Below are 25,288 nucleotides of genomic sequence, written 5' to 3'. Positions count from 1 at the left end.
ATTCCTCATCCTAAATTCTGGTAGCTTGGTTGAAACAGACTGATAATGGAACTATGCATTCCTCATCCTAAATTTTGGTAGCTTGGTTGAAACAGACTGATAATGGAACTATGCATTCCTCATCCTAAATTTTGGTAGCTTGGTTGAAACAGACTGATAATGGAACTATGCATTCCTCATCCTAAATTTTGGTAGCTTGGTTGATTGAGCATCTGATTTGTAATTCAAGGGTCCTAAAGTTCAGTACCCATCTAGGCCAGTCCAGATTGAGTGTCCTATTGAGGCCTTGATAAAGTCACTTAGCTCCCATTTCATCAGCATGATATAGCCACTAATGAGTTAATAGTGCTATTAACCAACCTCCATTTTTTGGCACACATTAAAACTCTTGATGTGTCTGAAAAATTTAAGGAACTAAATGAAAGCCATTTCTTCAATCAGGACAACCATGAGGGACATCTTGGGTGCAATATTCAGTGGAGTGAAATACCATGTCCTGGCACCCCAGTGTCGTTACAGCGATGCCCCCTACCTCTGCCAGAGACGGTGGATGGCACAATGGAGGAACCACATGTTACACAGCAACATCAACCACATACTTGGTAGGTTGTAGTACCAATAATAGAAATAAGACTGGGTATGCATGGAGACTGCTATCACTCACTTGCACATTTTTCCATTTAATTATGTGTGATTTGTCAATAAAATGGTCCTTTAATATGTGTGTTGTGTGTGAAAATAAGCTAATTCTATTTTTGTCTAGCTCATAAAACCTGCCTTGAAGCAGTATTGTGTGTGAAATGTACATGCATGTACTTCTGATGAACTTAAAAGCCATAGGACTGTGAAATAAAATCAACCTAAATTTGAAACTGCTGGATTTATAAAATGAAAAAAAAAAAAAATTAAGAAATATGATTTTTAAAAAAAAGTAGATTTGTAAGCTTTCGTGCACTGGTATAAGAAGTGTTAGCCATTATTATCCTTTGACCCTTATGAACATGGTCCATTCTATCCCTGTTCAAACTGTAGAATTTATCAATGATACATCAAGGCTAATTGTGGCAAATTTCATCTTTCTTTTGGCATAATGTTGATTGGTATGTTGAGAAAGTGCAATATATATATTTTTTAAAAGAGCTCATAGTACTGGAGGAGTCTTACAGAGATCATCTGACTAATGAATACTGTTTTGTAGAGCTCACAGTACTGGGTGTCTTACAGAGTTCATCAGACTAATGAATACTATTTTGTAGAAGAAATGTATGATACTTATTCAGACGGAATGTCAGGATACTTGTTATTTAATTTTCTTCAGCCAAATCAAATCAAACAATGACATGATCTGTTTGATCCTCAGGACATCTCTGAACATTTGACCAATTCTTTTCTCTTCTTTACAACATGTGCCTTTATTTTTTTATTTTTTTTATTTTAAGTTGATCTGGATATTAAATCAATATTTATAGAGTACCATTTTTTAAAATAAGTTCATATATATGTATATATATATATATATATATATATATATATATATATATATATATATATATATATATATATATATATATAGCGTATCCCCAAGAAAGTCAGTTCATAATTGTAACTAACTTCAACTTTTGAAAAATTTAACATGGGATAGATAAGACCTGTATGAAACCAATTTTTTAATGTTTTCATGGAAATGGGAAGGTTTCCTGTATGTTAACATAATGAATTATCTTACAGCTATAAAGCTAATCTTAACATGAAACTGACAACTATATCAAATGAATGAGAGATTTGCCTAAGTAAAAATAAATGAAGAAAATAAAGAACAAAGGGCACTAAAACAATTTAAAGTTTTGTACAATTCTGATTATTATATTATTTATATTATCTTTGATGATTAAAATTTCTGCAAATATTATTTGTATTTTAATTTGGTTTATTTATGATTTTAAATTCTGTTTTACATTAAAACTTTATTAAATGAAACAATGATTTTAATAAAGAGAAAAAGTAAAAACTATTGACTTGGATTATTCCTCATATTAGTATATATTTTTTACAAAGAATGGAAACAGTTCGTGGATTCACAGACACTAAAATAGCTGCATGTAATTATTTCTTAAAATTGGAATATAAAGAGATAATATTGTTGATTTACACTGTATATGAGAGAGAGGATCAATGTAAACTCTAGCACTTTTTCAACTCCTGATGTGGACTGCTCCAATATCCTAGTGACTAGAGCATCTGCCTCAGATGCTGGAGGTCATGGGTTTGAACCCTGGCTGAGTCATACCAAAGAGACTTTTGAAAAATAGTACCAACAGTTGCCTCGCTAGGCGCTCAGCATTAAGAGGTTAGTGTTATGACTGGTCGCTCTGATGACAGGATAATTTGACTGGGTAGGACATGATGCTACATGTCTGTGGCATGATGCCCCAGTGCTTGCCATCACTAATAAATGTCAGACTGCAGACATCGTAGCGATATGACTAAAAAAATTTAAAGCTATGTTAATAATCCAACACACACACCAACTCCTGATGCAATGAATAAAAGTAGTCCAAGAGTTGTTTCCCTTTCGATAGCTTTTTAGTCTTAAAATATTACCAGATTGTCTGGATTTCCCTCCCTTGCATATATGACTTTTTACATCATTCCTTCTAAAAATGTGAACTTAAATTTAAAATTATATCTTTCAGTGATCAAAATAATTAAAAATTACATGAAGGCAGAAACGATTTAAGCGTGAACAGCAAATTACTTATTGGCTTATACAGAAAAACAGCCCTGAAATTTAAATACAGTTGCAACTAGCATTTCAGATATTTGTTGATGAAATCAATAAGGTCTTATATTTGGATATAAGTTAATTAATATTATGAACAGACCTCCTTATTTATGTTACACAATTTCAAATGCAGTGCTTGTAAAATACATTATCCCCGTGCTCAACACTTTGTCTCACCCACCTCCAAAATCTGTGCCCCTTGGTTTTGTCAAAGTAGGCATGAACAAACCCAAAAACAAACTGTAGTTGTGTTTATGATTTCATCATTTCATGTCCAGAAAGTGACTATCTGATTATAGGGCAGAATCTCAGTTTCCAAGATATGATCTAAGAGCTCAGTCCCTGGGGTAGGAATTGACCCCTGGGCCAATATCAGATGCATGCATAAATTTATTTTTCATGCCCAGTAAGGTGTATATATGGTTATAGGATAAAGATCTCAATAGTTTGAAAAGTTCTGATATTGGAATAACACAAGTATGCCCTCTGGAAATGACCCTTATCAATCTGACAGTTGCTGATACTTTGGTTATTGATCACACACACACTCAGACATGTTAGTTTCATAATCTGAGAGTTATTTTCAAAACATCTGCCAACCACTCCCTCTGCCACCAGCTCATCCCACGGTCTGCATTAAAATTCTAAAACTGTTCTGAACATCAACAAACCAGGGTTTAAAGTCTTTATTTTGAACCATGAAGAAGAGTTGTGCAACATAACAAATGTAAGCATGCAATGATAGGCAGAATCACATAATCTCTGCCTTTCGTCAGGTTGAACTTTACATTTAGCTGGCACAACACAGCCACTATTGTGCTAAGGTACCATAAAACATGATTATATATGTTACATACATACATACATACATACATACATACATACATACATACATACATACATACATATATACATACATACATACATACATGCATACATACATACATACAAACAAATAAAAAAGACAAACATAAAAAGAATATTTTCATTATTGGAGTCATTAAGTATCTTAACATTTGGCTTACATCAACAAAAAAATTTGTGTAAACTTAGAAATTAGGTTAAAATGCAGACAGATTATTGCCATTCTGAATAAAGGATTACTTCTATGAAACCATCACTTGTTTTTAAAATACATATTTTTTTAACCATCTCCTTTGACCATTACAGGTCAAACAAGACCATCATAAGCCCTACCTATGAAAACAATCTCTTTTGACTTGTACAGGTGTAACATAAGACCATCATGAGCCCTACCTATAAAAACAATCTATTTTGACCTATACAGGTGTAACACAAGACCATCGGAGTCCTACAAATTAAAACAATTTTTTTGACCTATACAGGTGTTAAACAAGATTATCATGAGCCCTACCTATCAAAACAATCTCCATTGACCTGTACAGGTGTAACACAAGACCATCAAAGCCCTACCTATCTAAACGATCTCCACTGACCTATACAGTAACACAGGTGTAACACAAGACCATCAGAGCCCTACCTATCACAAGGATCTTGTTTGAACTGTACAAGTGTAACATAAGACCATCATGAGCCCTACCTATCCAAATGATCTCCATTGACCTGTACATGTGTAACACAAGACTATCAGAGTCCTGCCTATCAAAACAATCTCCTTTGACATGTTCAGGTGTAACACATGACCATCATGAGCCCTACCTATCAAAGGTTCTACTTTGACCAGTACAGGTGTAACACATGACCATCATGAGCCCTAACATTCAAAGGATCTCCTTTGACATGTACATGTGTAACACAAGACGATCATGAGGCCTACTTATCAAAACAATCTCCTTTGGCCTGTACAAGTGTAACATATGACCATCATGAGCCCTACCTATCAAAAGGATCTCCTCTGACCTGTACAGGTGTAACACAAGACCATCATGAGCCCTAACTATCAAAGGATCTCCTTTGACATGTACATGTGTAACACAAGACCATCATGAGGCCTACTTATCAAAACAATCTCCTTTGGCCTGTACAAGTGTAACATACGACTATCATGAACCCTACCTATCAAAAGGATCTCCTTTGACCTGTACAGGTGTAACACAAGACCATCAGAGCCCTACCTATCCAAACGATCTCCACTGACCTATACAGTAACACAGGTGTAACACAAGAGCATCAGAGCCCTACCTATCACAAGGATCTTGTTTGAACTGTACAAGTGTAACATAAGACCATCATGAGCCCTACCTATCCAAATGATCTCCATTGACCTGTACATGTGTAACACAAGACTATCAGAGTCCTGCCTATCAAAACAATCTCCTTTGACATGTTCAGGTGTAACACATGACCATCATGAGCCCTACCTATCAAAGGTTCTACTTTGACCAGTACAGGTGTAACACATGACCATCATGAGCCCTAACATTCAAAGGATCTCCTTTGACATGTACATGTGTAACACAAGACGATCATGAGGCCTACTTATCAAAACAATCTCCTTTGGCCTGTACAAGTGTAACATATGACCATCATGAGCCCTACCTATCAAAAGGATCTCCTCTGACCTGTACAGGTGTAACACAAGACCATCATGAGCCCTAACTATCAAAGGATCTCCTTTGACATGTACATGTGTAACACAAGACCATCATGAGGCCTACTTATCAAAGGTTCTACTTTGACCTGTACAGGTGTAACACATGACCATCATGAGCCCTAACTATCAAAGGATCTCCTTTGACATGTACATGTGTAACACAAGACCATCATGAGGCCTACTTATCAAAGGTTCTACTTTGACCTGTACAGGTGTAACACAAGACCATCATGAGCCCTAACTATCAAAGGATCTCCTTTGACATGTACATGTGTAACACAAGACCATCATGAGGCCTACTTATCAAAGATTCTACTTTGACCAGTACAGGTGTAACACATGACCATCATGAGCCCTAACTATCAAAGGATCTCCTTTGACATGTACATGTGTAACACAAGACCATCATGAGGCCTACTTATCAAAACAATCTCCTTTGGCCTGTACAAGTGTAACATACGACTATCATGAACCCTACCTATCAAAAGGATCTCCTTTGACCTGTACAGGTGTAACACAAGACCATCAGAGCCCTACCTATCCAAACGATCTCCACTGACCTATTCAGGTGTAACACAAGACCATCATGATTCCTACCTATCAAAAGGATCTTGTTTGAATTGTACAAGTGTAACATAAGACCATCATGAGCCCTACCTATCAAAACAATCTCCATTGACCTGTACAGATGTAACACAAGACCATCAGAGCCCTACCTATCCAAACGATCTCCACTGACCTATTCAGGTGTAACACAAGACCATCATGATTCCTACCTATCAAAAGGATCTTGTTTGAATTGTACAAGTGTAACATAAGACCATCATGAGCCCTACCTATCAAAAGGATCTCCTTTGACCTGTACAGGTGTAACACAAGACCATCAGAGCCCTACCTATCCAAACGATCTCCACTGACCTATTCCGGTGTAACACAAGACCATCATGATTCCTACCTATCAAAAGGATCTTGTTTGAATTGTACAAGTGTAACATAAGACCATCATGAGCCCTACCTATCAAAACAATCTCCATTGACCTGTACAGATGTAACACAAGACCATCATGAGCCCTATCTATCAAAACAATCTCCATTGACCTTACATGTGTAACACAAGACCATCATGAGCCCTACCTATCAAAACAAGAAACAGTAACTGACTAATTCAGTGCCTATGTAGTGATCTTGTCCTAGTTCACCAAATTTCACAAAATGTGTCCAGTTGGGATTTTACATTCTTGCTTACAAGACTTTGGATGATACTGGGAATTTTCTCAGAGGTAGAGAAAGTAACATTCTGTAGTTTTTAGTTTTAAATAAAATTGTATATTTTAGAATCTTTATATGTGTAAAATAAATTCAGCAATTCCTAAATAACGAGGAAGTTCTCAAATTTTCCTCAGGGGCAAAACAAGTCTCTGTATGGACTTAAATGTAATGACTGCATTTTTATCTTTGATGACTTAAATAGGGGCCATGGGTAGCCGAATGGTGTAAAATGCTTTACTTTACTGATTACTGTCATCTCACCTCTGTCCACATGGTTTTGAGTCTCTGGCTCGGTCATTGTAAGATATGTGAGAAGCTGCTAGTAGCTTCTTGTGGGTCGGTGGTTCTTACGAGGGTTTTTCCAGGCTCTTCCTCCACCAATCATACTGGCTGCCATGTATAGCCTATCTTGCACTGAGAAATGACATTAAACCCAAACAACAACTGCCAAATGTCTGAGTAAATTTGACTGTTTTCAACCAAGCAATATCAAGATATTAAAAAATCTTAATATGAGGAATAAGTTTTAAGATGTTTCATGTACCTGGGCTGATAATGATCAATCGGATATTTCAACTCCGTCTTTAAATAGGGACTTAAAAAATAAATCCAAGTTACACTCAATTAGCACATTGTATAAACTGAAGATGATGAGAAGAAAAAAACATGTCTTGAGAGGATGATTTCCCCAACCCCTGTGCCCTAGAGGTGGCTGCTTAGACGTTTCTGATTTACGTTTATGTTTTGAATCATACAGTTTTCAGAAACACAGCATTATTGTGAATTTAGCAAGGTTTCTAATTTCGTTTAATAAAAGAGAGTAAAAACTGAGGCCAATGTTAATTCATAAAATAGTTAAATTACCAATATGGAAAATAAACTTGAATCATACAAACTGTATGGCACTCAAATACTGTAGTCCCTCATTATAACACTGTCCATGGGAGCCATAGAGTATACTTCCTCATAGTGAGATTGCCTTATAATGCAACACATTATACATACACAGTAGTCCCTCATTTTAACACCATCATTGGGAGGCAAAGAGTATACTGCCTCATAGTGAGATTGCCTTATAATGCAATACATTATACATACACAGTAGTCCCTCATTATAACACCATACATGGGAGACAAAGAGTATACTGCCTCATAGAGATTGCCAAATATAGAAATACATTATACATACACAGTAGTCCCTCATTATAACACCATCCATATCAACTGATGTGATTTATTAAAAAATGTAGCATGCAATATGTTGGACAAACACTACAAGAAGTTTCTAAGAGAATGAATAATCATTGCTTTCATATAAAAAATTATAGAGATCCTCAATTTTCCTCTAATGTTTCAACATACTTTAACACCAATAATCACTCTCTACTTGATTTTTCTTTCATGCCAATAGATATTGTGCATGGTGACATGAATAGACTCATAAAAGAAACTTAATGGATTCATAAGTTAGATACTCTGTATCCTAATGGACTTAATGCTAATGCACTCTATAAATTGTATAATTTAAATTGATATATTGTATATCCTTTATAACAATATAATTATATGTATGACTGTCTCTATTTTATTTTATTATAATGTTTTATGTCTCAAATTTGTACAAATCACCCACTGTCATGTATGTTCTGTTAATTTCAACATGTTTAACACATTGTCTTTATCACGCATAGAAAATGGGAAGCATGTGCCCTTTCTAAGGACACCCTGACACAATTGACCAGGTTTGTCTGGTTGAGTGTCAAACCTGTGACTCCTGAATTCAGCTCTATAGTATCTGGATTAATGAAACTGCTACTACAGAATACAAGAATAGCTGAAAAAGTGCTTTATTTTTGTGGATTGAAGTACACATGCACCATCATCACATTTGGTTATTAAAAACCCTAATTTGTCAGGAGTTTTCTTCTAGCCTGCCAGACTTTGGATAATTGAGTCTGCTGTAATGACCATATATACTCGCATATAAGCCCGTTCGCATATAAGCCGACCCCCAAACCAAAAAGGTTGGCATGCATGATTATTAAAAAGAGATGGTATAAACTTGTTTGAAAAGTAATTTATTTAATTTATTGTTTTCTTATTGTTTCTGCCTTAGATTTGTGTATAATTTGATCGTACGATGACAAGAATTTAGCAATCGCAAGTTCCTGCAACACTACCTCTCTCTTTTGACTTGATTATTGTTTGTTTATGCATTATTGCATTGGACATGTTATATCAGTGCACCTGTAATTACGTTTTTACTTTGCTTTGAAATTGTAATACTTAAACTCATTAAAATATAATCCCAGTACGACAACACAACGAACAAACAATACAGTTCAATTCAATGCACACAATTAGGCTACTGACTGTATTTACATAATGGTGCCACCGCATGTACATTGTAGGTTTGATTATGCGCTGAATTAAGTACATCCCTTGGAGTCAAATCATGGGCAACATTGTGCTACTTTTATGATATCTCCAAAAAACAACAATAAAGTAACTCCATATGCTATATAGCTCCATTCCCAAGAAATAAACTTACATGCGTGAACACCTGGCATTTTTATACCATGTTAAACTGGTATAGTTACCAGTCAAACTTCCCTCTTACCACAAGCCAGTTTCAGGGTTTTAATGATTAACTCATTTGGCCCCAGAGGTTTTTGTCGTTTTTGCCTGAAATGCGCATAGGAAAGACATTTGGGGGGCTATTTCTGAATACATCGGCTTTCAACAGATTTTCCATGAGACTAATACCTAGTTGTATTAGAAAAATCATTTTCCATTGGTTATTTTGCTTGCGCATGAGCAGAAGGGTAAAAGTTGGAGTTCTTTCTTTTTCTGCTTAATGGACCCATCATTTTTGTATGGAGACTGCTCTTTATTCCAAATGCCCACCTTATCCTAGTTTTTGCAAAGGATCTCATGTCTGTGTGCAGTTCAGACCGGTCTGCCTTAGATCTAAGGCCAAAAGGTCTAAAATCCAGACACAAAATCGCATTTCAACTACGGGCGAATTTTGGGTGAGAAAAAAAACGGGTCCAAAAAATGAGGTTTCTTCTTCTGTATTTTGTAGTGCAACTAGAACTTCCAGATTATCTGGTATCATTTTAGAGCTATATCTGTCTGCTTTTTTGTAATACCAACCACACTAGTGTATCTTAAATGGCCCGCAGATAAGCCGACCCCCCCTTCTTCCAGGCCTTTATTTGTTCCTAAATTATTTGGCTTATACGTGAGTATATACGGTAGTCAAGGAAGAACCTGGCAAGACCAGAGGAAGAACTATCCACCCACAGAAAGTGTTCTCACATACCCACAGTGACTGAGCTGAGACTCAAACTTGTGCAGACAGATGCAAGATGTGAGTGATCCTTGACTATTTGTTTACACTGGGCTTCTGGTGATTTGACTGAAGCACGGTAATTCACCTTTTAGAGTACATAAACCTAAGAAAAATGTTGTCTGTGAGCATGTATAATATGCCTACAATGGAAAATAAACTTGACCCTTATCGGTGATGGTGATCTTTTGCCTGAAATCATAATTTAACAGCTTAGACCTTGGCTTACTGAGGAATTTACTTCACAGATGATCTGCATCTACAATGTCAGCAATCTGAGGCATTTATTTCACAGATGATCTGTGTCTACAATGTCAGCATACTGAGGCATTTATTTCACAGAAGATCTGTCTACAATGTCAGCAATATGAGGCATTTATTTCACAGAAGATCTGTCTACAATGTCAGCATACTGAGGCATTGATTTCACAGAAGATTTGTGTCTACAATGTCAGCATACTGAGGCATTTATTTCACAGATGATCTGTGTCTACAATGTCAGCATACTGAGGCATTTTTTCACAGATGATCTGTGTCTACAATGTCAGCATACTGAGGCATTTATTTCACAGATGATCCGTGTCTACAATGTCAGCATACTGAATCATTTATTTCAAAGAAGATCTGTCTCTACAATGTCAGTATCCTAAGGCATTTATTTCACAGATGATCTGTTTCTGACGTTTGCATACTGAGGCATTTATTTCACAGAAGATTTGCATCCACAATGTTTGCATACTAATTTATTTCACAGAAGATCTGTGAAGCATGCAACAAGTAACTGTAGTGAAAATTGTTTTATGCATCTTCTAATATGGAATAATATCCATTGTAATAAATGGTAAGCACTTTTTAATTCTTCTATTGATACTAACAATTAGCATATGTAATAGCTACTATTACATGGCATTATCATTTATTGTTTGAAGTCCAGATACATGCATATGGAGATCCTAGGCTTTGCCCGTAGATATATCGTGGTAAGGTAAGAACAAGTGAAACCGCTAGATATAATTGTGTAGAATCCCTGATAAGGTCGTATCCACAGCTGATGCGAAATAGAAATCAATATACCTCAGTGCTAAATGGTTCTAAACTCAGAGTTATCTAGTTACACATAAATTCTCTACAGACAATCAAAATACTGCATTACAAAGAATATAATAAATCACCAAGCAACCATACTTTCCTGAGGTGTAATGCCACAACAGTCCATACTGGAATATTTGGTGATGGTGGTAGTAGGGGTTTGCATTAAAATAGTGTATTGCCTGGAAACACAGTATAGTGCATTTGTCATCCCTTTGTCTAGACACAATATAACATAAAGAAAAATTATGTAATTTTGTAAAATTACTGATGCTTGCATGCAAGTAAAATTACTGGAATTAGATAAACTGTTTTAAGGTTCAAAATGCACAAGTAATTTTTATAACTGTTGTCTTTTCATAGCTACCCTGGTTTTTACATGAATCATGTATTAATTGAAATGGTTGGAGAAAAGTGCCTGGACAGTGATCAATGATGATAATTTCAAAGCCAAGTTGATCACAATTTGTTGATATAATAGTAGTAAAAGATGTAGAGAATAAAATATATCACAATATTTTACATTACATAGATTTTGCAACAAGCATAGATTGGTTAAAATCACATTACTTAGAAGTTATTGGTTCACAACATAGAAAGGATGTAATTATGTATTCATGCATTTTTCTCGTGTACTTTGAAATTTAAAAAAATATATAGTTTGTTATTCATCTCTTGAGAATTGTTATAGTTTTTAAAAACCGGTCATAATAAAAAATAAATATTGAAGTTCATATTTTACAGGATTTATTATATCATGAGCTTTGTATACAGTGTGTTATTAATTTCATCATGGCTGTGTATGCAGTGTGTAATCAACTTCATTATGGCTGTGTATGCAGTGTGTAATCAGTGTCATCATGGTTGTGTATGCAATGTATATTCAATTTCATCATAGTTGTCTATGCAGTGTGTAATCAATTTCATCATGGCTGTGTATGCAGTGTGTAATCCAATTCATCATGGCTGTGTATGCAGTGTATAATCAATTTCATCATAGTTGTGTATGTGTATGCAGTGTGTAATCAATTTCATCACAGCTGTGTATGCAGTGTGTAATCAATTTCATCATGGTTGTGTATGCAGTGTGTAATCAATTTCATCGTGGCTGTGGATGCAGTAATTTTCATCACAGCTGTGTATGCAGTGCATAATTGATTTTCATCACTGTATAGAGTGTGTAATTGATTCTCATCACAGCTGTATATGCTGCGAGTACTCGATTTTCATCATAGCTGTGTATGCAGTGTATATCCAATTTCATCATGGCCATGTATGCAGTGTGTAATCAATTTCCCCATAGCAGTGTATGCAGTGTGTAATCAATTTCATCATGGCTGTGTATGCAGTGTAGAAACAATTTCATCATGGTTGTGTATGCAGCGTACAATCTATTTTATCATGGCTGTGTATGCATTGTGTAATCAATTTCTTCATATCTGTGTATGCAGTGTATAATCAATTTCATCATGACTGTATGCAGTGTGCAATCAATTTCATCACAGCTGTGTATGCAGTGTGTAATCAATTTCATTATGGCTGTGTATGCAGTGTGTAATCAATTTCATCAGGGCTGTGTATGCAGTAAGTGATTTTCATCACACTATATATATACAGAGTGCAATTTATTTTAATCACAGTTGTATATGCAGCATGTACTTGATTTTCATCACAGCTGTATAAGGAGTGTGTAATTGATTTTCATCACAGCCATATATACAGTGACTACTTGATTTTCATCACAACTCTGTATGAAGTGTGTAATTGATTTTCTAGCTTCAAGGATTCATCAATCTTGTAAACTATGAAATTTAATTATTTCATGTATATTGAGACTTGTGATATGTATTGTATCAATCTTTGTGTGCTGTGATATGTATTGTATCAATCTTTGTGTGCTGTGATATGTATTGTATCAATCTTTGTGTGCTGTGATATGTATTGTATCAATCTTTGTGTGCTGTGATATGTATTGTATCAATCCTTGTGCATTGTGATATGTATTGTATCAAGATTTGTGTGCTGTGATATGTATTGTATCAAGATTTGTGTGCTGTGATATGTATTGTATCAATCCTTGTGTGCTGTGATATGTATTGTATCAATCTTTGTGTGCTGTGATATGTATTGTATCAATCTTTGTGTGCTGTGATATGTATTGTATCAATCCTTGTGCATTGTGATATGTATTGAATCAAGATTTATGTATTGTGATATGTACTGTATCAAGATTTGTGTACTGTGATATATACTGTATCAAGATATGTATTGTGATATGTAATAAATCAAGATTTGTGTATTACAATATGTACTGTATCAAGACTTGTGCATGGTGATAATTGTAGTATAACAAGACTTGTATATTGTGATATGTATCAAAATTCATAACAACAGTAGTGTTCAATACACAGCTCTACTTATTTATAGCCATTTTCTTTTACCACTTCAGCTGATTTGTATGCAATTATTAAACTTCTTTAAATTTAGGGAAGCTATTGTGGATCCATGATTATGAATAACAGTTATAATTTGATGCCATCTTTGAAAAAAGCAAAATATATGACCATATTTTAGATCTTGAAAACAGAAGTCTAACAACCACATTTGCTAAACTAAAGTTTTGATCATAGAATGCCCACACAAGTGCTGAATTCCCAAAATTAAAACAAGATGTGAGAGACAGACATGCCTACCACCATCCTGGTGGGCATGACAAAATAAGAGAACATTTCAAGAAATAATTTTGAAAATGGCAAGAATCAGAAACTGAAGTCATGGACTTTCACTAAAGCAACCCATGAATCATCAAACAAACTTGCATAGTTATATTCTGTCTAAATGCATAAATATATAGATGAAGTTATAAACAAAAAAAACCTTGTTAAAATTAAATAAGGATTATCAAAGAAAATTGATTCCATGCTCTCAAGTACCTGCCAAGTATTATGAAACTGAGCAGTTGTTGTCCAAGCAAGACCTTATGTACTGTCAGAAAGCAATTAGAGTGCTGATAATCCTGATCCTAATACCGTAGTATTCTCTCTTCCAAGAACATAACTGAATTGAAATGAGGGTGTGGGTGGGGGTAAATGGATTCCTACCATAATTAATTAAAATTAATGTTTGATAGAGTTTTGATGAACTAATCATCAATGTTTTAATTTCAAATGATTCCAAATATTAGTTTTAACCAGCCAAACCACACCTTTGTCTACGAGAACCAAGGGTTTGATTTTTTTCTCAATAGGGCATAGGAGAAAACGAAACAAACCAAATCATACTGATGCTGTGTTGATTTGAACCTAATCAACCTCAACACTCTGACCACCTGGATTAGGGCATTTACACTTCCAACTGTAACATATTTTGGAACTGTTAAAGTTCTTGAAGTTGCTGCAGACTCTTTGCATTTTATACTTTCTTAAAGCACAACTAAAGGAAATTCTCTCACTGAGATTATGAAAATGGAAGGTTTATATCAAAATTATTTTCGTTGCGGCTGGGAGTTCTGTATATAGTAAACTGCATGTCTCATTTTCAACATTCTGATTCCAGAACAAAAGACTCACTGAACAGAGAATCAAAGGATAGTCACAGGCCAAGAATTTGGATTCCTTTCTAATTTACACCCATTCACTTCTGAATCTGCTGCATCTTTAGTATGAACACCACAGGTGCTTCTTTACAATCAAAACATAACTGCAGATCATATCTAATTAGCAGCTGTTGTGCTCTTCAATGAAATGATGTGAAAATCAGCACTATTAACTTCATTATTCCTCCAGGACGTAGAAACAACAAAGTATTCAATCACACAATCTCTCAGTTAATTTGTAACATTAAAACAAAAAAAAAATGGAATGTGCTAATGGAATTCTAATATATGCCCTACAATGCAAATATGATCAGACAGATCGATGGACAGAAGAACAAACTTGGGTTACACTATATGCCCCTTCCACATGGGGGGGGGGGTGTGATAAGAAAAATATGAACAAATTCAACAGCAAAAAATTTGGTACTAAGCGTAAAACCCATTTTGGGAAAAAAAAACATTTTGCCAACAAAACATGGTGCTCTCTGACTGGAGGTCATTCCTCAGCAAAACATATTAGTTTCTGCATTGAGTGTCTGGTCTTTCAAGACAAGTGGACTTTCATAGCAACAGTCTATGAAGACAGGTTTTACGGCATATTTGTCAGCAGGTATTTTCTGAACAAGTTTACAGACACAGATGTTTATTTTATCAGAACAAAAAGTAATATGGCATCCATATTTAAAAAAAACAAGGAACTTTCAATGAAATCTTTGAAAATAAGGTGAATTGTTTGCAAATATTTCTCAGATCATAACACACAATTACATCCAATTGGAATAAGCCATTTAACAGACACTGTACTTTGTTTTGATCTTTGTTTAATTTTTTATACATTTTACAGAATTTTAACATCTTTTGCATTTTATCTTAACCTCATACTTCATGTTTACATTTAATTGGATGCCTTATTATTTATAATTTTTTGGGTGAAATTACATATTTTAAAATTTACCTTTAATGGTATAATCACTATTGTGCTGATGAGCCCTAAATGCTACATAAATACATACTTAACTGCGTGCACACACACACACACACACACACACACACACACACATTTATAAAGTTGTGCACATGACAAATGTAAGCATGCATGCATGGCAGAATCACATAATCTCTGCCTTTAATCAGGTCGAACTTTATATTTAGCTGGCACAACATAGCCACTTTTGTACTAAGGTACCATAAAACACGATTACATATATTACATACATACATGCATACATGCATGCATTTATACACACACACACAAACACACACACACATACATGCATACACGAAGCATGAAACTGCAAGTGACTCATAAAGTTAACTGTAAATCAATCATTATATTTTATCAAGTATTGGAATAAGCTGTAAATCAATCGTTATATTTTCTTGCCGATAAGTATCGTGGAATCTAGCAAAAAAAGATTTAATTGCCATATCTGCATAATCACAATCATCTAAATTTACATGCATACTGATTGGGTCCGAGTATTTGATGTATGCAATATTTTCTGGAATTACCTCAGACACTCTACAAATTTAAATATGCTTGAAACTGTTTGACCTGCAAATGTACTTGTATGTCAAGCATTTATAATTCAACAAGACTATGTAAATATTTGATATGGTACACATTTTGTTCCAAATGTTTTCATTTGGTGCTTTAAGTTATTTGAATGTTAATCAATTGGAGTAAAGTACCTTGCCCAAGGACACATCATGGTAGCTGACCCAGGCTGATCTAATGGTGGGATTCTAACCAGCACCCTTTTAGTTGCATACTAACTTAGCTAAGAAGCTGTCTTCCTGTACCTAATATACTGATAGGTATCTGTATATTGTCACTGATGTATTTGTATGTTTCAGTTTTGGATCTGTTGTATACCAACTTCTCATATAATATGAAGAAAATCAATTACAGTGCCCATCTTGGAGTCTTTACTCTGGCTTCCCCCTCCCTTAGGGAACAGACACTTGCAAATACCTTGTCTAAGATGTGAAGTCAGATAGAGTGCAGGATATCTCTTACTGGATTCTGAGATTAAATTCAAAAGCAACAATTGTCAAGAGTTAATAACACATCACATCAACCAAAATAATAGTTCTGGCTGCCAGAAGAAAAGTCCCGCTAAAATGCAACAGCAAATAGTACTGTTCATGGCACATCACATGCTCCTTCATTGTTTACTCTCCTCTATATAGATAACTGATATTTAGCATAGAATACATTTTTCAACTTGACCTTTGTATTTTTATCCCGATATCTACTTCTTAATTACCTTTAATGCAAGTTATCCAGAAGGTTTGGACCAGGTCTGTGAAGTTGAACTACTGTGATTGTATGGAAACCATTTTTCTTCTTCTGTCAATGACCTTGACCTTTGATCTTTTGAGCCCAAAATCAATAGCCTTCATTCTTACCCCAAGTGCAAGACATGGACAAAGTTTGATTTTGGTATAACATGTAGAATTAATGTAGAAACCATTTTAATTATTCTAATAACATTGACTTTGTTTTTTCGCCTTTAAGGCTAACAACAAAAGAGTTCTTCCTCACACCAAATGCAAGCCATTCATAAAGTTTGGTAACTGCACTTGATAAAAAACTATGTAGAAAACTATTTTTCTTCTGACAGAGATCTCTGATGCTAGAATCAATTGGGTTTTTATTTACCACACGTGCAAGTCATCCAAAAGCTCCCTTGCTTGACACTCAGCATTAAGAGGTTAGTGTTAGGACTGGTCGGCCTCGTGTCAGGATAATGTGAGTGGGTGGGACATCATGCTATATGTCTGCGGCATGATGCCTCATTGTTAAACATCACTATAAACTGTCATACTGCAGACATTGTAGCGATATGACTGAAAAATTGTTAAAGCTACATTAAAAATCCAAAACACACACACATACTCACCCACAAAGTTTGTTAACTGTTGATGGGGAGAACTCAAGTTATTGTGCAGAAATTAGTTATGTCGATCAGTCACTGTGACCTTGACCTTTGACACTCTTAATTGATAGGGTTTTTCCTAACCTCAAGTGCAAGCTATCCGTAAAGTTTGGTAGCTGTAAATAATGGAGAACTTGAATTATTGTGTATAAACTGTTTTCCAGCTTACAGTCATAGCTACCTTGAACTTTGACCTTTATAGCCCAAAATATCAATAGAGTTCTTCCATACCCAAAGTGCAAGCCAAACACTAAGTTTGGTAACTGTAGATAGTAGACAATTATTGTATGGAAACCAAACTGCCAACAGGCAGACAGAGAAATGGATAGACATCAAAACATAAAACTCTGCCTGATGCCTGGAAAATAAAAATCCACAATTTAGAAAATCTTGAACTTCACTGATTCAAATTTTTTGGACATCAGGTTGGTTTTACATGTCATCTTTCAAAACACTATTGGCTACATAATGCCCAGGAAATAGAAGCTTAGTAACTTTCCCAACAGCACACTGAGCAGTTGACTCAGCCTGACCTTGTCAAATACTAAACACACATTCCTGAGATTACAATTAAAGTGTTTTTCAGACAAAATTATGAAACATATAAGATACTAGATTAAACCTTGTATCTGAACTCGCATTTGTTTTCTTTACTGCAACAATTGCATTTGGCTAGACACAGCAGTTATACTGTCCATCCAACAATTCATTTATCTGTTCATCCAACCATTGGTGTGGAATCAACTTTCAGTTTAAGTTTCTTTGAAAGGCAACATATCCTGCTTGCATCAGCTGATATTTTTTTGACAAGTGAATCATGGGTAAAGAACATTCCCAGAGAACAAATATGAGATAGGTAAATGATCAAGGTTAATGGGATGATTGTTTAAATTTAGGTGGGCGATCAATGTTCAAGTTCTTGAATCAGCTTCTGCCATAAATGGCAATCAGCCACTGCAAAAAAGTTTACCATGCAATATAAAACATCTCTTGGAATTTTAAGGTCAAAATTCAAAGTTCAATGTCACAATAGTCAATGGTTACATTTTTGTTAAAACTGTTTTGAAAAAAAAGCATTATCTGTCTATGGATAGGTAGCAGTTTAAACCAGATTTACACAAGGACAAGGAGCATCCATGGGAATGAAAGGTCAGAGTGTCAAAGTTTAAGGTCAAAAGGTTAATTGTGCGACCTTGGTTCACATTACTCAGCTGTATCACAATTACTACCATATTTCTTCATAAATCCCACTATGCATACTGATTTCTTAAACTAATAACTTCTCAATGAAATGGGACTTTGTAGCATAATTAAAATTACACTTATTGAATTTATATTAATATATTACCGAAGCAACCAAACAGAGAATATAAATCTGCTGAATTATTAATTTTCTACACTTACAAACCCTTTGCAGTAACTACAAGCCTGTTCTTAGTCTAATTTTGAGTACCTACAATTGATTTGCTACAGTATCACTTCATGGTGCTGCCTGTTCAAGATTTAGAAATTTAAAAGAATTCACTAAAAATGAAAATGCCACTCAAGGTAAATGCATACAGTATGGTTTATTGATGAAATGAATGATGCTAACAGCAACTGCCTCCTTTTGTGCTTTTCTGCTAATCATGCAAACCCATGAGGGCAATTCCAAACTATCCATTCAACTAACTATGCAAACCCATGAGGGCAATTCAGATTTATCCATTCTCCTAAGCATGCAAGCTCAAAAGAGCATTACAGAATAACCTAAAATGAAACTTCTGATTATCAGTCTATTAGTCTATACTCTATCTTACAGGTATGTCTCCATCTTCTCTAAGACTTTTTGCTTACAGTCTCTATGACTGGTTAGCCAACTGCATACTATTTTATTACAAAGAACATATAAAATGTTGACCTATGCTTTCTTATCATGGCCTCTAATGAGATGTCTCCCATCATAATAAGATAACCAGGAAGGATGTGCCTTTTGGTGTCTGTATTACTTTGTGTTTTTAACCATTTTCCAGGAATTTTATGCTGTGGCTTTTGATAGTGTTACTTTTCAAAAGTTTTAAGAGCATATTGTATTTGAAATGAAACATATTTAATGTTATCAAGAGTGCTCTCAAAACTCACTTATTTCGACTGCAAAAACAAACTTAAAGACTTAATAATGTTTTCTACCTTTAATATTCTCATCATGTTTTTACATTTCAGTTAGAGTCCAGGAGTTAAATACTTCATTATTTATGAGCAAGCCTACACCAATGCTACCTTAATATCATTATATAATAATTTCAACTTGAAACAGATACATTTTGCATAGGGTATACAGATGGTCTGGAATAAATGCACTTAAATTGCCTGATTGTTTTTGCAAGTGACCTTTCCAGAATAGACAAAATTACACTGGTAAAATCTGTCATTCAACACAAAAGCCACAAGGCTTAATTCAATCAAAATTCTTTTTACTCTAGGTTTTAATGTTGCTTCATTTTGGAGTATATGTTGGCATTATAATGAACATACCTCAAGATAAACATGGCTCAAAATTGAGGCTAGCATCAAGCAAGTTACTACTTTGCTACCAACAGTTACTATTCTCTTATTGGTAATTAATATTCTGATAATGTGGGTTGCTATTCTGCTATTGCTGTTTACTATTCTGCTACAGTTACTATACTGCTAGCATTAGTTACTATTCTGCTATTGCTGTTTACTATTCTGTTATTGCTAGTTACTATTCTGATGCTGCTAGTTGCTATTCTGCTATTGATAAATACTATTTTGCTAGCATTAGTTACTATTCTGATATTGCTATTTACTATTGTGATCATGCTAATTAAAAAATGTTCATGCTAGTTATTATTCAAATCTGCTATTGCTAGTTACTATTCTGATACTGCTAAATAAAAATGCTACTGCTATTTACTATTCTAATACTGCTAGTTACTATTCTAATAGTGATAGTTGATATTCTCATACTGCTAATTGCTATTCTGATACTGCTAATTGCTATTCTGATACTGCTAGTTGCTATTTTGATACTGCTACTTACTGTTCTAATATTGCTAGTTACTATTCTGATACTGCTAGTTACTGTTCGAATATTGCATATTAACTATTGTGATACTGCTAGTTACTGTTCTAACATTGCAAGTTACTATTCTGATACTTCTATTTACTATTCTGTTATTGCTACTTACTATCGTGATACTGCTAACTAAAAAAAATGAATCATAAGTTCCTTGCTAAAGGTATCTTATATTAAAATTTCAATTTTATTTACAACTACATGTATCAGAATGATGCTAGTGGTGATAAAAGTTAATTTTTAGCCATGTATAAAGCAACCATGACTTATTACACAGTACATCTGTTATAACTCCTATCAGCAGCATTTTTTTGTGAGAAAGGATCACAGTACATCTATTATGACTCCTATCAACAGCATTTTTGTGAGAAAGCATCACAGTACATCTGTTCAATTCCTCTCATCATTTGTTGTGAGAAAGCTAAATTTGTCCTGAGACCAACAATTAATTCATGTGGCTTGAAAGCAGACAATTATAGGAGTGGCTGATGAAGACTAAATGCTTTGCCTTATGACGTAGACTTTGTCAACTTCTGACCAGCTGAGGAAAAAATGGGTTTTGAAATGCAAAATATACAAATGCAGAATGCCCCCTAGCTAATAGGCCTATTCAGGTAAATACTGCCTGAAGATGCACAGTTATGTGTAAACCTGTGCACCAAATATTGGACAGATGGGATTATATGTACTGTATATTATCTCTAACTAGTCCAGTCAACTTGCAAACAACACAGACCCTGATCTGCTTTTGCATAATGTGCCAGCAGATCAGGGTCTATATTGTTTGTTCTACTGCCTACTCCTATTAAACTGCAAAGACCCAGAACTGCCAGTGCATTATCTGATGGCAGATCTGGGTCAATGCAGTTTACAGTTGGACCTGTATTATATATATATATATACAGTAGCCATGTACCCAGATCTGGAGGTGCATTATGCAAGAGCAGATCTGGATTTGTTCATTTTGTGTCTGGTTATGGCATATCAGCCAGCATATATGGTATATGACAGCACCTAAATGTCAGAACTTACTAATATTTAAAGTCATTGTGACAGCTAATCATATTTATTTTATTAGTCTTGGTTTCTAAATCAACACTGCATTTATTTAATGCACAAACACAATATTCCTAAATGTTTTAGATACTGGAATCAATTTAGGTTTGCTGCATTCTCTTAAATTGCATTTAGTAAAATACATCAATAACTCCCTAAGCAAAAGTAAGGCCATGCCATATTTCCATCATACCATGTTGCAAATAAAAGCAGTTTCTGAGTAAAGATCAGTGGTCTAGTCTGAAAATAGATGAAAAGCTTGGAACTTCAATATTCACAGTCTACATACACTGATGTTCCAATTTCCCAGAACAATTAACACTTATTGTAGCAAACCTGAATTTTGAGAATAAGGAAATAGAGGAATATATATTTATAGAAACCTTCCAGTAAAATCTAATCAATAAATACTGACATCACTGATGATGTCCTTTAACCTGTTATACTGGATTTGTCACCATCAGTATCATAGCATACCCATAATCTAATCAATAAATAATGACATCACTGATGGGGTCCTTTAACCTGTCATACTGGATTTGTCACCATCAGTATCATGGCATGCCAAACAATGGGCAAGCCTTGTTCTATACAATGTCCCCTTTGATTTCTCTTTTCTGTGGTCTGAAATTATTTTGCCAAGCTCAGTCATATGGATGATCTCGTTTCTGGAAAACATGTCCAAACAATTGATGGGATTCTCACTCAGAAAAGGTAAGAAAAACTGCTGCAATTCCTTTACTTCAGTTCATGTTTAGTGATTTTATACAATAATATACAACTGTGACATTTTCTGTCAAAAGAATTTTTGTGCTTTTCTTGGTGGTATTAGATGAATTTTAAATACACATAAAATGTATTTATTCAACATGAGACATAATTTTAGAGTTTTCAAAATGTTTTCAACAAAATGGTTGCATGTAAAATATACATCTGGTGGAATTTTCTACAGCAAAAACTGAGAATGAAAAAATTAATGGATTTACTATTCATACCTGCTTATAAGACAAGCCCAACTGCAAACTGCACAGACCCATATATGCCATCACATAATATATCTATAGATGTGGGTATATGCAGTTTGTTATGAGTAATCAGCAGAAAAAAACAACATAGACACTGATCTGCACTCACATTATAATATGGCAGATCAGGATCATTGTTGTTTTTGGAGTGTGACTTATCTTATGAGCAAGTAGAGATGGTATATTGCCATGTGCCATATTCCAATATCTGGATTCCCTAAGGAAAAGTTCACAACATTTGTGGGTAAAAATATGAAATATATAAATATTTAACTATATATATATATATATATATATATATATATATATATATATATATATATATATATATATATATATATATACACACACACACACACACATGCCTACATACATACACATTCTCATGTAAGTTGGATCAAACAGCCAAAGATGACAGACCCTAATCTGCCACTGCATATTACACAGGCAAAACAGGGTCTATCTTGTTTGTTCTACTTATTATTCAATACAAGCTGCAGAGATCCATATCAGCCAGTGCATTATGTGACAGGAGATCTGGGTCTATGCAGTTTGCATTTGGACCTGACTTATAAGCAAGTATATATGGTAATAAAACTTAATTGCATTTTCAATGTGCAAGTTTAACATCTATGTCTTATTTGCTATTTTCATCACCACGTTCTATAGAAGGATGAGTTTTAACATCAATCTTTTATGTGGAAAGTTGTGTCTGAAATTTTGGAGCTGATAAGATACAGACAATGTATCATGACTTTGCAATGAAATCCTTTAATGTGTGCACGTAAAATTTTTAAATATAAAAACATGGATGTGAAATTCAAACAAATAATTTTCTCTTCATTTACAAGAAATTTCCCTGACAAACAAGACAGTTACTAAGCTTCAAGTTACTTGTAGAATGGGATTATAATGCATAATTAATACTGGTGATCGGAAGGTTTTGATAAGAATTTAATTAATTGCTTGTTTTACTCCCTGATTAACAACTAATTGCTTTTTTGTTAAATTCAATTATGTATTTTGGTAACACTGTGAAACTAACACTGTGGATACCAGACTGAGTCTTAATCATCAAGATGCTAATCTTGCCTTTATAGAATGCAGTAAATGTTTTGTGATCAAGACTAATTCAGGGTCCATTTGTCTATATCGCTCTGTCTGAGTGAATATTCTCACAATGATCATTTCAAACATGCAAGGAACATCCAATAATTATGTTCCAATAAAATAGTTTATATTGAATGAATGTATCATCATAAAAATTGTAGGTACAATATGGTGTCAACCTCCCACCAAATGCTTAAATTTAAATTATTTTGCATAATTTGAACATACTAAACAATTTCTTTGAGTTTCTTTGTCAATTTATTTGCACAGACTATGCAAATATGATACATATCACTGGCTCTTCTGGTGATCTGAAAATAAACTGAAATATCATTCAAATTTCATTCTTACTGGTATACTCTTTGATGATTTTACCAAAAAGTAAAACTGTTGGATTCCTAATGTCTGCACAAATGGATCACAATTTATTGGGTATTTAATTTTGTGGTTTTTAAAGACCACGAAGTCAACCAAATTTACATTGTACTTAATGTTTACTTTTTTGGAAAGGGTTTATTTTCCCAGAGTTGTGCAATTCTTCAATTTTACATTTTCAAACTTAATATTCAGTTGGCACTACTTTTCAGTCATATCACTACGATGTCTGCAGTGTGGCAGTTTATAATGATGTCTAGCACTGGGGCATCATGGCGCAGACATGTAGCATGATGTCCCACCCAGTCACATTATCCGACAGCAGGCCAACCAGTCCTAAAACTAACCTCTTAATGCTGAGAGCCAAGCGAGGCAGCTGTTAGCACCATTTTTATAAGTCTTTGGTATGACTTAGCCGTGGATCGAACCCACAACCTCCCACATCCGAGGCGGATGCTCTAACCACTAAGCCACCAGAGCAGTTACATACATACATGCATACATACATACATACAAAATTACATACATACATGCATGCGTGCATGTATTCACACACACACACACACACACACAATTAACAGAAGTGAATTTCACTGAGTGACCTCCTACATGTGTACAGGCATGAAGTATTGACTTGTATGTAATCACAATAGGGTACCTGGGTGGCCAAGTGGTCTGAGGTGATCACCTTTTCTGATCACTGATCTCATTTCTGTCTAACTGGGTTCAAGTCTCAGCTCGACCAACATGGGTATGTGAGAAAGCTTGCCAGTAACTCCCATGGGTCCGTGGTTCCTACTGGAATTCTTCCCTGGTTCTTCCTTCACCAAATATACTGGCTGCCATGTACAGCCTATCATGTGCTGAAAAATGGCATTAAACCAATACAACCAACCAACCAACAGCAATCACAAAAGTTTTGTTACACAATACTGATGTGTTTGAGAAAAGAACTGAAAGGCAAAAGTTAATAATAGTGATGTATAAAATATAGGTTGCAATAACATTCATTCCCTCACTAATATTTAATACTCTTATA

At 34.6% G+C, this 25,288-nt stretch overlaps 2 protein-coding genes across 2 annotated transcripts in view; one reads left to right on the top strand and one right to left on the bottom strand.

Moving 5' to 3' along the window:
• Window positions 1–25,288, bottom strand: part of LOC149780719 (RAB11-binding protein RELCH homolog) — a 188,522-nt gene that overhangs the window by 45,797 nt on the left and 117,437 nt on the right. The window lies entirely within an intron of this gene.
• The window catches only part of LOC149780720 (uncharacterized), a 31,254-nt gene continuing 28,269 nt past the window's right edge, over window positions 22,304–25,288 (top strand). Inside the window, exon 1 of the mRNA XM_089937768.1 lies at window positions 22,304–22,453. Within this exon, the coding sequence (XP_089793894.1) occupies window positions 22,396–22,453 (58 nt within the window). The 5' untranslated portion in view covers window positions 22,304–22,395. The remainder of the gene's footprint in view (window positions 22,454–25,288) is intronic.

Source organism: Sinohyriopsis cumingii, chromosome 16 (genome assembly GCF_028554795.1).
Source record: "Sinohyriopsis cumingii isolate HCF-2022 chromosome 16, ASM2855479v2, whole genome shotgun sequence".
Classification (NCBI taxonomy): domain Eukaryota; kingdom Metazoa; phylum Mollusca; class Bivalvia; order Unionida; family Unionidae; genus Sinohyriopsis; species Sinohyriopsis cumingii.
Note: the sequence above shows the minus strand (reverse complement) of the source record. Positions and strands in the feature narration are given on the sequence as shown.